The 16,046-nt window shown below is 32.9% G+C and overlaps 1 protein-coding gene across 7 annotated transcripts in view; it reads right to left on the reverse strand.

Annotated features, from left to right (window-relative positions):
• The window catches only part of LOC106831450 (RAD54 homolog B), a 116,993-nt gene that overhangs the window by 70,881 nt on the left and 30,066 nt on the right, over positions 1 to 16,046 (reverse strand). Inside the window, exons 1-2 of one of the 7 annotated variants that reach the window (XM_070481349.1) lie at positions 7,975 to 8,671; positions 4,102 to 4,205 (exon numbers count right to left, since the gene is read on the reverse strand). The exons of 2 other annotated variants lie outside the window; for them this stretch is intronic. In XM_070481349.1, coding sequence (XP_070337450.1) covers positions 4,102 to 4,205; positions 7,975 to 8,348 — 478 coding nt within the window. In that variant the 5' untranslated portion in view covers positions 8,349 to 8,671. Of the gene's footprint in view, positions 1 to 4,101; positions 4,206 to 7,974; positions 8,888 to 16,046 lie in introns of those variants that run through there. 4 more of the 7 variants (XM_070481347.1, XM_070481350.1, XM_070481348.1 and 1 more) reach the window with 4 other exon arrangements.

Here is a 16,046-nt window from a genome sequence, read left to right on the forward strand (position 1 = left end):
ACACATTAATTATAATTTATCACACTCTAAATTATTTAAACATGTCTATTTAAAATTTGACATTACTCTAAAACAAGGCACATGGAAAATAATGCATACTTTAAACATTTTCACATAAGTAAAGATGCAACAAGCTAGAGTGACTCAAAAATGAAATAACTCTAAGCTGATGTCTCATTATACAAAAAAGAAAAGTACTTAACTTGAATATTTTAAGAAATCTGGCATTTGTTAGAAATGAAAGAGCTTTATTAACTTTTTCAGTATGCCATTATCAATCATAACTAGCTTAGAAAATCATAAGTTGTAAAAATAACAATGTATTCATTTAAGTTCATATAGATAAGAAAAGACAGGAAAGTGGCAAAAATAACCTATCCACTATCTAAAGTACTAATATATTGGATGAAATAACCTGTTGACTTAGTATATTTTTCAAACTTAACATATTTCTACAGAATCAAGCCTACATTTTAAAAATAAAATCACTCTTTCCTATCCTTCCCCAGCATGACATTTCATAGGTAAAGCTCATGGCCCCAAACAGTTCTCTATTATATGTAGGATATCTGGTAGCTTCAGTTGTATTCCATCGGTACTAAGAGAATTTGTCCCACTACATTCTCCTTAGTGAAACTTGTCCTCAGTAAAAAACTGCTAATGTAAGTTGATAAGTCGTTAAAATTCAAAAAGGTCTCAATATCAAAAGAAAAAAGCTTCAGCTCAGAATTTCCCTAAGATACTCTGAAAGATAATAATAAACAGCCTCCAAAAACAGTTCAGTGGTCAAACAAGTAAAGCTTTCTTTACACAGGAATTCTCATATATTATACTACGCTAATTATAGTTGCATGGGTGGGGAGGCGGAGCAATGGAAAAGGAACAGAATCACAAGCACTTAAATTTCTGCAAATTGAAATCGAACAAGATTTACCCAGAAAAATTGTTGCAGTAAACTCATTGCAATGAGTGTAATTTTGGTGTTAAAAAAAAAAAAAGGAAAAGTAAGGTTTTTTATTCTACTCAATCCCTTAAATGCTAACAAATTTGTCACCTGACATCAACAAACAACAACCTTAAACAACGCTGGAGAAAAATATGACTGTATCAGACCATGTTTACACTATTTTATCGGCAGCAAAAGAATTTTGAAGGGCAATTTTGTATATACATTATTATCTTCCACACTGATGTTAGAACTAAACACCAGAAAGATGTATGTTGCACTTTTTTCAACACAGAATTCTTTCCCAGAAACATCTCACAGAATTAACCTTCCACAGAACGCACTTTGGAAAACTTTGATTTGGCTGTACAAAGTCAACATTCAAATTGAATGTTCACTATCAATTCTGAGTAGCACCATGCTAAGACTGTTATATGAATTTCATTTTATATGGTAATTCACTTTCAATAATTTCAGAAAGTTAAAACTTTCTACTGTAAAGCTGTATTTACTAGAAATATATTGAAAAACATTACCTCAAATAAGAATTATAAGATTCATTAGACCCAAAGAAAAGTCGGCACAAATTAAGGAAATTGTCAAAAGGATATATCATATATTTGAGATTTTTATAAAATATTTAACTTTAATAGCAGACATAAAATGCCAATAAAATTAAGCAACCAACAAGCCAAAATAGTACCATAAGAGTCCATTTAATTTTATTCTATTTCGATAGCCATAACCTAAATTTCAGATTTAGTTTCCTCTCACTACAATGCCCACCCTGAAATACTGCTATTATAACACTAAATCAGAGATCTAATCATATCCACCTAACAAATGCCTTCTATGGCTTCCCATTCTACATTCAAGTTTGATTTCTTAAAAATAGTATTTAATGTAATCCATAATCTGGCACCAATCAACTTCCAAATTGATATCCCTCTATTCACCTTTGCCCACTCTTCTTTTCAACAAAATTTTCTGAGACTCTAGTATGATTTAGGCACCATGCTAGGTTCCAAAATACTCTATTCCAATGGTTCTCAAACTTTACCTTGCATCAGAATCTCCAGAGAGCTTATTAAAACAGATTGCTGGACCCTACTCACAGAGTTTCTGATTCAAAAGGAATGGATTTACATGTCTCACAAGTTTCAAGTGATGCTGATGCTGTTGGTCAGCATCTGCTGTTGGTGAACCATTGCTCTACTCCAAAGGCCATGAGTGGGAAGCCCACAGGCTGAATGAGGCCCATTCATATGTTTTGTCTGTGTAGTATTTTTAAAACATTTGGAATTATTTGCAAGCACTTTAAAATTGGAAAGTTTCACATAAAAATGCAGATTTCTGGGTTATTACTGCATGTGAAAATTCTGATGGAGCTAAACAGTAGCTACCCCTTTTAGTCAAAGTAGATGTCCTAGTCCAGGTTAACACAGCCCTAATTGGCCCTCTCTACACTCACTTAAAATCACCTGGCTTAGCACTGTATTTGTGCTTGTACACTCCGCTGCACTTTTCCCCATTTTTATGTATTTGTCCATGCTGCTCACTCAGACGTGAACATCCTTTCTCCCAGATACTGCTGGAATTCTACCTACCCCATTCTAAAGCTTGGCTTAAAAATTCTTCCTCAACAAGGCTCCAGCAAAAATAGAAATCCTTAAGTAATATACATATTCAATATTTAACACAAATTTAATATGTGTGCTTTAAGAATTGAGGTTTTATTTCCACAAATACTAAAATAGCAATATTTACAAAAAACATAAAACATTCTAGACTATATCATAAATTATAAACATATGATTTTTTGCTATTTTTATTCTAAAATTCTAATTTTGTTCAGTGAAGTTTTTACTGTGAAAGAAATTTTTTTCAGAATGAAGTAAGACATATTAAATCCCACAGCCAAAATATATAATAGCTCCAACAGAATATCTTATTTTGCTGGACAAAAAAGGCAAAGAAGATAGTAGTAATTGATACAATTCCCCTGATTTCATAACCCACCAAGCTTTAAAACCAATTTGAATGAAATGATTTTTTAACATGGAGGATGTTTTAATGAATTTTTACCTCTAAGGAATAGCAGGGGGAAAAATTACAGAGAAACAAAAACTGAGTTCTGGTGTTGGCTATGTCAAAACAGCTGTGTTACATCAAGTATGTCACTGAGTTTTTCCTGGACCTCAGACTCATTACCTCTAATTGAGGAGGTAGAAAAAGGGTTCTCCAAATACCTTCTGTCTCTAAAATCCTAGGACTTACTCCTTCAAAAAATGAAAGCATAAAAATCAATGTTATATAAGCAAGCTTCTGTTGGGCTAGTATTGCTTCTAAATGAGACTGACTTAAAAACCTTGAACTACAGCTTTCAAAGCTCTAATTAAAAATGTTGAAGACTCAGAACTTCGAAAGAACATGTGTTTGTATATGTATTTATGTATGTTATATTTTAATGATCGAAATAAAACATCTTTTGTAAGACTAATAATTAAACTTGAAAAAAATTGGGGGAATACAAAAAATATATAGCCATGCCAATCAATCAATAAGTTTTAAGATATCTCAAAAGAAAATTAGTTAGAAAATTATGTCAAAAAAGGTTTTATCACAATAGAGATTAACATTTTTTAAGAATATGTATTCTCCTTCAGGATATTCCCAAATGAAAGTAATCTGGCCAAAATTAAAATTATCAAATTGCAAGATTGAAAATAAATTTTAGAGACTATTATATTCCGGCAGATCATGCCTCAAGCGAATTGCTTTCAGCTTCTCCACTTCAATCTTTGCTCTTAGCAGCTCTTCTTCTAGCTGCTGCCTTCTTTTCAATCCGTCCCTCTTCTCCTGAACATATAATCCCAAATTTTTTTGATTTTCTAAAATTATCTGATGTTCCTCTTTCAGCATTTGCAGAATCTGAGGATCATACCCTAATTGTGACCTAAAGCGTTCTCCACTCTCATGCTGAAAAAAATCATCTCTCCGTGGGATAGAAGATGGAGACGATGCTATTCTCATATCAACAGAGGAAAGTGACGGCGACAAAGATCTTTCCGTAACGTGCACTAATTCATGTTCTTCTCTTTGCTCTAAAGTATCACTTTGTTGAGAATTTAAAACCAGTGGAGGAGGGGGCTTACTGTCTTCTTCTTGCTTCACCTCCACTGTAATAGCAACTGGACGGTGATCCAAGATTACCTGTAGGGGACTGGCACCAGCCTGTGCTTCCTCGTCCAAATTTGCACTACAGCACACAAAAAAGCATTACAAAATATAAATCACACAAAGACAAGAGTACATTTATAGCATAATTTCATATTTAATATACATTAAATTATCAAACATTAAAGCTATAAAGAAAATTACGAAACAAAAACTATTTTAACCCTCAGAATAATAAAGTGACTACGATTGGGATTTTAATAACATATACATATAGCTCTCTCCCATCTTTAACTTTAAAACTGGGCTGTTACAAGGAGAGGAAATTATAAATACTACAGAAGGCCAATGAGGTAAATAAAAAAGAAAAGGTATTTTTAATGCTGTCAATGAGACACCAGTTGTCCCTACTAGCCTGAGGTTTTTAAACGGTGTAAAGGGCCATTTAATGCATTCTAAGCCTTGCTACCACATCTTAGCCCTAGGCCTTCTGCTTCAGCTCTCCTGCACTGATCTAAAAGTCACCAAGGCCCATGACTTCTAGGAGGACAGTGGAAGGCCATCTATGGGAGGTACTGATGTCTGTATTTGTCACAAAAAAAAAATCAAGATTTTGTCTGGCTTTGGGTATGCCCAACTATCAAGGGGTTATCCTAACTAACCAATTGCAAATTCAATGGTGTTTCCCCTTTACCTATCCTAAACCACATAACTCAGCTGCTCTTTAAGTCTTTCAACCACTGGTCAGGTAAAGTTCACAAAGGCAAGTTTATATCCATCACTGTATCCCCAGCACACGGCATAATTCTGTACTTGGAACCTAGTGGGTACTGACATGCGGCATGATTGAACAAATGAAATGGTCTTTTAATGCAATGTTTTTAAATGGCCTCGATACAATGTATTTAAAGTTTATTAAATTTACACATAATTTCTGTAAAATGAGTATTCCTATTAGAGGTAACTTCAGTGTTGGCATAATTTAAAACTTCGACATAACATTTATTACGACATAAACACAATATATCTTAAAATTCTACTTTTTTTAAAAATAATTTCATTTATTACATGAAGCTGTTAGGAATATATAATCTTATTTCTTGAGGTTTTCTTTTCTAATTTATGCTTCTGCCTAACTTAAAAATAAAAGTTATAGAGGGGAAAGATTATTGGAACATTAATGGAAATATGTTATACTTAATAGTATTTAGAGAACATTTTACAAGTGATAAATAAGTAACATAGTTAGGAATATATTCTACTATACTGGATGATTAAAACGCTGGAACAAGTTCAAGTAGCACATTAGGAAAAAAACAAACTCTCCATATGTCACTTACTAATAATGTCAATAAATTGCCAGAAATAGATATGTGTCTAACTGATATAAATGAAATAATAAGATATAATGAAAAGTCTATTTGTAGATTATCTAAATTCCTTCATTTTCATTGTCTTTTTTTGTCATTTCATGATTTTCAAAAGCAAAACAATGGGATACAAACGTAATTCAAATTAGTAAGATTTGCTTTTATTAACATTTCTAAAACCTGGTACAGGAAGAGGTTAAAACTATAGATGAAAATTAAGTTTTTAAAAATCCACTTAATTACTATTCCAAATTTAGTATGTATAATAGAGCATAAGACTCACTGTTAACATAGTCATTATACTCCCATGTAAATTAAAAATATGCCTTATTTCTGTAATATTCGATTCCATTTTAGTTAAAACATTACAAGTAAGGAATAACAAAGTAAAACAATTTTTTAGAGAAGGTCATGAAAAATGATAAACAGAAAAAGACTTCTAAAATTTATGAATATGAACTTTGAGGATCAAATAGGGCATAAAAACTCAAAATATAATCTGATATTAAAGAGAAATAAAAACAAAGACATAAATCAATGTGAGTTGTAGAAACAGCCTTACAAAACAGGTGTATATTGTTAAATACATTAAATAATATAAGCAGTAATATTTTCCTTATTAAGAATAGAGAGTTTGGTGAAATTACAGGCATATTTATAGAGGCACAATAAAGATTATAGAATAATTATAAACTTCTGAGATAATTAAGACTCAAGATGATGTCAATCAAATAAGTACATTAAATATATAAACATATTAAATGAAAACACTGAGATAAAGTGGCGGTATAGACACAAACATAAGTAAGCATTTAAGTGACATATTTCTGATAATCTTCCCTTTAAAATTTGAAAAACTGTTATTGTTTAAGCAATAAATGTAGAAATGTGTAAACCAATTAACTCATTTTATCAGAGAACTGTTAATGTCCCAAAACATGACCGGATGTGCGTGTGTGTGTGTGTGTTTAAAAGTTTAAATGTTAAGTTATGTATAAAAGTTTAAAATATGAAGCTTCCTAAAACTACAGTTTCCATGTGTAGTTTTCAAATTATAAAAGCTTATAACACCCAAAAGAGAGTTTTATACCTGTTATGCAAAAGCCACTGTTCTTTATGGTTTGAGGGGAGAAAACTTTTTAATAAATAGCACAGTATAAAACAGTTTTACTGTGGAGGTTTTTTGGACATACCGCATATTATGATTTAATCATTTGTCATCACAGTGCACATTTTAAACAGTGACCCCCATGAATGAATACACTGCATATCCATGTCCCACTGGTGATATTTTTTATTACACTATCAACTAGAAATAGGCAGTATGTGGTAGAAGCTGGGCTCAAATATATTCGCCTACTAAATTATCAAAATAACAAATGAGTTTGGCTAAAAAGGTTTTTTCCCTGTTTCTCTGCTAACTTCAAAGGAATTTCACAGGTAATCAATAATTTTGTTTGTATAATGACTCTTCTACCAATAGGAAAGCACATTGTAAAGCTTTGTTTGAAAGGTCCCTCAGTTAACAAAAGAGTTTTCAATTTGTTTAAATTACCCTAAATGATTCAGAAGAAGAATATAGCTGCCATTTTTATCTTTTGCCAGGGGTTAAATTTTGAATTTGTAGTCAGATAATAGTTTTGAAGAGTTCCAGGCAAGTAGTTATGTAAAGCACAAATTTAGCCAAAAAAACAGTTTCCTATCCTATAAGAACCCAGTTGCTCTTATTGGTATATTAAAATTCACAGTTTGATTTCCTTGCAAAACACTATGGGAGAGCATACCCTTTCCTGTATAACCCAAGATCAAAGTGAAACTAGACCATTAATGAATAAAAACAACAAAAAGTTTTAATTTTTTTAAGTAATCTGAATCCCTAATTAGGTATGAACTCCTTTCCTTACATTTATCTTTTTTATTTTGAATATGTTAGAAACATAATTTAAAATGTCTTTATACAATCATGCCATTAATAAGTTTACTTAATTATTGACTTTAGGTTTTTAGCTCAATTAATATTCAATAAGTGTAAACAGTAACAATTTATAAAAAAGCAAGAGTTCCATTTCTCCTGAAACTGCTAACTTTATATAAAATTGAAAATCCCAATGAAATGTAATCAAATGAAATAAGAAAAATGTATCTCTCAGAAGCTAACTATGCAATTTAATTTTAAAGCTTTAAAAGTTTATGAGGTGATGTCACAAATTTCATCCCATTTATTCTTCCCTAATCTTTACTTTTTAGAAACTACAGAGGGAGGGAAGGAGGAGGGGAAGACAATAAAAAGTGGCTTAAATCAAATACAGCAGAAGAATTCCTTATAGCCTCACTTTTCTTTTTTAAGAATGCAAAACAAAGACACCATTCACTGCTCCCGTAGTGGGGATGCTTACTATGCATATCTCTATCACAGCTAAGCAAGAGCCCAACAGACAGGAGGCGCCATCATTTTCCACAACAAAATAAAATAAAGCTTACCTTTGTATGTGGTTCCTGTCTCTTACCAGGCAAAAACTGGAAATCTGGGGAATCATCTCCATAACTTTCTTGGTTGGCTCAGAAATATTGCTTTTAAAATCTGATTGGGTCTCTTTTTGCTGCAATAGCTCCTGTTTGGCATACTCTTTGAGCCTTTTGTAAAGGGTGCGTAGGCCCTGCGCTGTTCGAGGAGGGCGGTCTCCTCCCATTGCATTATAGCTAACTGCTATGATATCCCAACATCTGTTCTTTTCCACTATTACTGAATGTTTATTAGTGTGTTCTTCGAGAATTTTAACATATGGTTTCACAAGCTTTAGCAAATCAAGCTTTTCAGATAAGGTAAAATTGGAAGATCTAGCCTTTCCTACCATTGTTCTTTTCAAATTAAGTAGGCAGTTTCTGAAACCACCATGCAGCCTTCAGCTCTGCTCAGCTCCTTTCACAAACAGAAAAAGATCAGGCTTAACTAGGCTAGCCTCATTTAGGCCCACGCCTACAGGGGAGGGTTTATTAAAATTCCTCCAGCTTAAGCTGACGCAGGTTCAGGAAATCTGCTTAAGCCAAGCCTGACCTACATAAAGCTTCTCACTGAAGAAGACAGGAAGGCACAGGCAAACACACTTGTGTATAAAGAGAACAGCTCGAGAGAGGATTTAATACACAAAAGTCTAGAGATAAGCACGGAACACAGCTAAAAATTAGCTAATTTAGTGAGAATGCCTAATTTCCACAAATGTATGCCTAGCTGACAGACTGAAACTGCACTGCAGTATCACTTTAATAAAAACAAAAGAGGAACTGTTTTGTGCTATTTGTTTACAAATCCAGAAGACAGAAAAATGAAAAACTAAAAATATGAATGGTGAATGCAGATTTCTAACAGAGTCCCTAATCACTGTTTCTGAGCTGCTGTTCTCTCTTACAAAATCTGCATAATGCTGGTCCTGCTGTCAATCAGGAATTGCATATCCTCTAGCTAGTTAGGTTACACCCAGACTCAGACTCCACAGTAAAGCTAAGCTTCTCCTTCATTTTGCAGTCTACAGGAGCCACTGCATATTTTTTCACTTAAGAAGAAATTTTTGTTGAACACTAAATCAAGGAAGCAGATAAAAATTATGTTTTTAAAGCAATGGATTATTCTAGCTGTAACATATGTGAATATGCTAGTCTGCTTTATCCTGTGTAAAAAAACACCATTCACAGTGAGAACAGCATAATCACGCCTTAACACTGCACACAACAAAACCGCATTTGCTATCACAGAGAAAAATTTTTATTTACCTATATTCACACAACTTGGACTATGAAAGGAAACAGTAGTCTAGCCATTTGCAAGGCCACCAATTTGCATGCTCAGAATATATTTTCTAATCCCTATCTAAAAACATGATAAATAACAATGTAAGCAAAATAAGCGTATTTTCTCCTAACATACACGTTTCTCCAGATAGAAGGATGAATTAGAACATACTTGAACACAGTTCCATTCAATCAGGCAATTACTGTACACCCTTTAAAAATGCTCCCAAGCACCATGCTAGGCCCAAGGAAAACAAAAGTGAATCTAGATACAGCCTCTATCCAGGGAACTGTAGTTCCACAGAAATGCCATGAATTTTCAATTACTTTATTTTTCATTCTTTCAAGAGAAGAGAAGCAAATTAAATTTATAGTTCTCACTATGAGCCAGATAATGTGGTAGAAGATTTAAATGTGTTACCTGTCAGGAAAAAATGTGAAAGATGGTGGGTGTTCTAGGGCATGCTCGATGTTGTCTGGCATACCCTCCTGGGTAATCTGATTCTTTAGTAGTCCTAGCCTTTCATTGTCTTTGAGCAGTTTTATTGTTCAGTTAACTGTAGAAAATAGTAATGCAAACAATTCTTGTCCACAGAGATGCAAACTGAATAGTGACCCACTCCAACAACCTGACCACAGGTACTCAAAGGAAAGCAAGAACATAATGTATATACTGTTTTTAGATAATATTTTGTTATTTGGGGAAGAAATAGAGGCATTGTGTTAAGAAATGAAATACTAATAAAAATATGAAAAACCATTCAATCTCACTATCAAGGAAATGTACACTAAAAATAATTTTCATCCATTAAGATTGGCAGAGTTCTTACAGATTGAAAATGTCAGGAGTAGATGAGGGTGCAGGTCAAAGAGTCCTCTTCTGTTCTGTTGATGGGAGAGTAAAATGGCATTCTGGATGGTGAGCTGAGAGTATCTATTAATATTTTAAATGTGTAAAACCTAAAATTTCAGTAATTTTACTTCTCAGAATGTACCTTAGAAAAATATTCAAATACACACAAGGAGCAACAGAACATCCTTTGTAGTTGCATAGTATTGGAAGCAATCTAAGAGCACATCAATCAGCAACAAGTTAAAATCACTAGAGTACATCCACATTATGGTCTACTCTGGGCAATATTAAAATGAGAGGCAGATTTCTATGTACTGACATGGAACAAGCTCCAAAATATATGGTAAGTAAAAAGAGCAAATAAAACAAAAATACATACAATATAATTCCATTATGCTTACCAAAAACACCCAAAGCTAAATATTTCTGTAGGAAAAAATATGTGTAGATACAGAATGTAGGTACACACATATGTAGCAAAAGCCACTCCAAAAACGTCTAGAATTCCACTGTACAATACAGTAGCCATGAGCCACATGTGGTTATTGAGCATTTTAAATATGGTTAATGGGACTGAGGAACTGAATTTTAAATTTCATTGAATTTTAATTTAAATTTAAGATTTTTAAACTGAAGCAGCATATTTTTCCATTAAACACAACTTTAGTGTTTTGGTAGGATTACATTTTACTTAATCCTCTCATCACATATGATACTATTGTTTCTAACATTACTGACAAGAACTCTCTCCTTGACCAAACTTTAGTGACGTTCCTCCAAGCCCTCTTCTCAACCAGGTCTTGGCCTTGGAGGCCTACCAGGCCCAAATATGGCAAGAATCCTGCTTGACTAGTCTATGGAGAATCCCCTACCCTTGATACCTAACCGAGTTCCTTTCAGTAATTTTTCACCCACTGACTCCCTTACCCTGCCCCTTGGCCATAAAGCTCTGTTGTACTGGGAGCTGAATTCAACCTCTCTCCCCTAGTCCTGAGTAAAGTCTTCCTGCCTGTTCAAATTGTCCAGTGCAATTTTTCTTTGACCTTACACAGAATCACATCCCAGTGCAGTCGATCCTAACAAACTGATTCCATTTGAATGATTTTTTTCTATGTACCTATGTAACATTTAATGATTTGTTTGAATATTCTATGCAGACACACAAACCACAGTGTTACCCTGTGTAAACTGCAATTGATTATTAATCTGAAATACTTATTACTGTTTTCATTGTTATAATTAAATTATTTTTCTAGCTAAAACAATAAGAATGGACAAATTTTTTAATATAAAAAAGTATACTTATGCAGAATCAAGTGGAGATGCAGAAGTTAGTACTACTCTTATTGGAACAGTAAAGAAAAAAAAAGAGACTTGAATAAGGCATATTGAAAATTTCACGATGAACACCAAATGCAATTTGCTACAGCAGAACAATAGCAATAAGCTGTTTACTGCATAAAAAAATTTTTAAGATAATAAACTAGATAATATTAAGAGACATTGTCCACAAACACATAGTAAATATAACAAGAAGTTTCCTCTCAACAAACAAGAATTGATGAAGTTTAGTCACCTCAAATCAGAATTAAATATCCAGAAATATTTTTAAATAATATGTAACAGGTCTGAACTGGTAACTTCGGCCAGCTATAAAATGGCTTGGTTTCTTGCACAAAAAAAGAAAATCATATTTAGATAAAGAGATAGTAAAAAAAAGTATATTATTTCAGTTACGGAAATTTTGTTAGAAAATAATAGAAAACAGATTCTACAAGATATATTTTAAAAATGAAAGATCTTCAACTAAGCAACCAATAATTGCCTATAGAATACAGGGCCTAACATATCAAACATCAACTGATTCAATATTTTAAAAACCACAAGTACTTTTCTTTAGATGTAAATAAGTTGTACAGTTTAAGAGAAACTGCCCTATTAATACTTAGATCACATTTTATCTCAAAGAATTTCCAAATTTATTAAAAAAATGCTGTCAATTCATGACCAAATATATATACGAACTCATGGCATAGATATTTTTGAATCTTCTGCATTTGCCAAAGAAGAATTTCAGCTAGACATAGGAAAAAAGTAGTTCTACTACAATAGATGGTGCTCTGCTAGGTTAGGTAAAAAATCTGGATTTACTGAAATTTTAAAAACAAGACATGAATGTTTCATTTATTACTTTGTTCCACATACATTATGAAAATATTGTGCTCAACTTTGTGAAGCAGACTCTATGAAGTGTCATGAATATAGTTATTAAAACAACTTGGAATATGTATGCAAAAGCCATGAATCATTGCCAGTTTAGGGAACTGATAAAAGAAATAGAACACAATTCATTTAATGATTTTTTGTTTTTGTTCTTTGCCAGTGCTCATTGGTTGAGTCATGGAGAGTTTTTTAAAGTATTATACTGTTAACTCCAATTCAAGATTTTTTTTCCCCTCTTTTTTTCCCCCTCCCCAAAGCCCCAGTACATAGTTGCGTATTCTAGTTGTAGGTCCTTCCAGTTCTTCTATGTGAGCCACCACCACAGCATGACCTCCACAGATGAATGGTGTGGCTCCAAGCCCAGGAACCAAACTAGGAGCCCCAAAAGAGAGCACGCCAAACTTTAACCCCTAGGCCATCAGGGCTAGCTCAAGATTTTTTTTTTAATCAAAAGGAATGCTTAACAAGCATTCAATAATCAAAGATTAAAAAAAGGGCAATGTGATTTATGTTTTCTCATCAATATCACACTATATATGAAACAGATAAATTTGAAGCTCCAAGGAAAAGCTAAGCATATTTGTGACCTGGTTAGATAGGTAAGGCAATATATGTTTAAATTATATGTAATTATATGTAAAAATTTTCATAATAATACAAATCAATGTGACATTATACATTTGTCTAACATGAATCAATAGACAGAGAATTTTAATTATAATTAAGAATGTTGGGGCTGGCCCTGTGGTCGAGTGGTCAGTGGCCCAGGGTTTCACCGGTTCGGTTCCTGGGTGCGGACACGGCACCACTTGACAGGCCACGTTGAGGCGGTGTCCCACATGCCACAACTAGAAGGACCTACAACTGGAATATACAACTGTGTATCAGAGGGACTGGGGAGAAAACGCAGGAAAAAAAAAAGGAAGATTGGCAACAGTTGTTAGTTCAGGTGCCAATCTTTAAGAAAAAACAAAAAGAATGTTATATAAATTGCATACAAAAAATACAAGAAAAATTTGAAAAACACTGTTGATACTGATAAATTTAAAGCTGCTTTTTAATTTATACAATACTCTTTTCAATTCAATGTTAATGCCAAAGTGACACAGAGTTAGTAAATTTACTTAACTTGGACAGACATATTTCTGAAACTCATATGCTTTTTCTTCCAAGTCAAATCAGTTCCTCTAAAAAAAATGAATTCGTTTTGTTGATGTAGATACCAATACAAACAGAAATTTTTTAAAACTCAATTCAGCTAGTGAAGAACTTTTAAGTATGGTTAGGATTTGGGTACGCAAATCTATTTTTTCAACTATGAAATCTAAATACTGACCAAGAAATTACAATAAACATTCAGCATCTAAATTGAGATGTGCTGTAAATGTAAAACATACCAGCTTTCAAAGACTTAGTATGAACAATAATAATTAATAACTTTTATATTAATTACATATTGAGATGATACACATATTAAGTAAACTGTAGTATAAAAAATAATTTCACCTGCTTCTTTTTACTTTTTAAATGTGGCTACTAGAAAATGTTTAAATCTATATATGTTATTATATATATATGTTATATTTCTATTGGACAGCTCTGGTTTAGGAGGCTAGGCACCAAATTAATGACAGTAGCTATTACTGGAAGGAAACTAAGATTACGGGGAAGAGTTAGGAACTTTTAATTTAACTATATTATTAGAAAGTTTATAAAAATATATTCATGTATTACTTATACAATCAAAATTAAATTATAAATAATTCTTACAAACTAAGAAAACGCAATACAAAAATGGATGTAGAACACAAACAGAATTTAAAGAATAAAATATAAACATCCAGTATAAATAGAGCTCAACCTCACAGAAAATCAGGGAGATGGAAATTAAAAGATCATAGGAGTTTTTACCCATTCAATTGGCAAAAGTCAAGAAATTTAATAGCATGTGTTAATGAAAGTGGAGAAATAAGTCCTCTCATACACTAACGATGGCAGAGTCATTTAGGAAGGCAATCTGGCAGACTATATTAAAATGTAATGTAAACACAATATGATCTGACAACTGAGAAATATTTGCATATGTTCATAAGACCACACACACAAGGATGTGCACTGCAGGATTGTTTTCAACAAAAACCCTAAATAAACCATGACATATTCACACCATGGTATACTCTGCAGCAATTAAAAGAATGAGAATATCTACATATTCTAAAATGAAAACAAAAATCTCCAAAACATACTAGTGAGAACTGCAAAGAACTCTCAACACAGAACAACTCCATCCAATTCCCTGCACTGAGAGACCTGACCAACCCTAGCATGGCTTCCAGCACCCTAAAGGCCCCATCCCTGGGACAATGTGGCCTCCTTTTGAGTTCTATTCTCAAAAAGCTTAGGGCTGTCAAAATAATTTACTGTTTTTTTCTAGCCAACACCTGACCATAGGCCCCTGACCTCCCTTTGTTAGAGCACTTACTAAAAAGGCTTTCAATTGTGAGTCCTTTCTCTGTCTCTTTGAGATGTTTGTGTATCTCCTACACTCAGGAGTGTCTTTCTCAAGGACCTGAAAGTCATTCCTTTAAAATGTAACCAAGAAGGAGAGGACCTCTGTCTCACAGTCTCAGGGGAAAGGTAGGATCCTAACTTTGGTAACTACTAGCTAGCAGACACTGCTGCCCTAATGCAGACCAACGTACTGTAATTTTTCATTTCCCTAACTACTTGAACCTCTACTCCCTGTCCCTCCCAACTCCATCATTATCCCTTTAAAAGGTCCAGTCACCTCTGCACAAATCAGAAGAGAGCTCAGCTCTTTCCCTACCATTAATAGTTACTGAATAAAATCTGTTTTCACTGTTTTAACTAATGTGTGGCTTTATGAAAAAATCAAGTTGTAGGTGGATATATACTATATATATAATATATATCATTTATTTGAAGCACAACACTCATATCAATAATACCTATTTCCTACAGGTACAATTTATAAGAGTTTAGCTTTATCTGTAGTATTTTTAATATTTTTATGGGGAGAATATAATTAGGTACATTAATCTTAATGCATGCATCAAGTATTTTGAAAAAAATGTACTGATGTCTACAACTTTAAAACTCATTTTGAAAAAGAAAGATAGACTGCTAGATGAATAGATATATAATAAAGCACATATAGTAAAATTGTAATGGCAGAATCTAGGTGGTGGGTATATATTTGGGTGTTCAATGTAAAATTCTTTCAACTTTTATGTTTAAAAATTATAACTATACCAAAAATTATCCTTAAAAATAAATATAGCAGTTAACATAATTTAACTCTTTAGCCATTAAAAATATGAGAAGTTTGAACAAAGCTAAATTTCTAAAATAGAATTTAGATAATTAGACCTATTAAATTGAATAGTAAGGAACAAGTGTGGAGTAGGGGTGATTTTTTTTCCATAAACTATTTTTCAGGCAAAAAGAGCACTGTGACTACTGAAATTATTTCTATATTTTAAGAGATAGTCTAAAAAAAGAACAAGATAAAGATTATACACCTTATGAATCTTTGTCTTCGCCCAGGTTCTCTGGCCAACAGAGCCTGAAGCAACCAACGATCAGAATGTTGGTACTTTACTTGGGAGTTGGATACACAGGGCATCAAGGGCAAAAAAAAAAAGTAAACTGACGCAAGGAACTATGTACA

The sequence above is a fragment of the Equus asinus genome, chromosome 12 (genome assembly GCF_041296235.1).
Source record: "Equus asinus isolate D_3611 breed Donkey chromosome 12, EquAss-T2T_v2, whole genome shotgun sequence".
NCBI classification, from domain to species: Eukaryota; Metazoa; Chordata; class Mammalia; order Perissodactyla; family Equidae; genus Equus; species Equus asinus.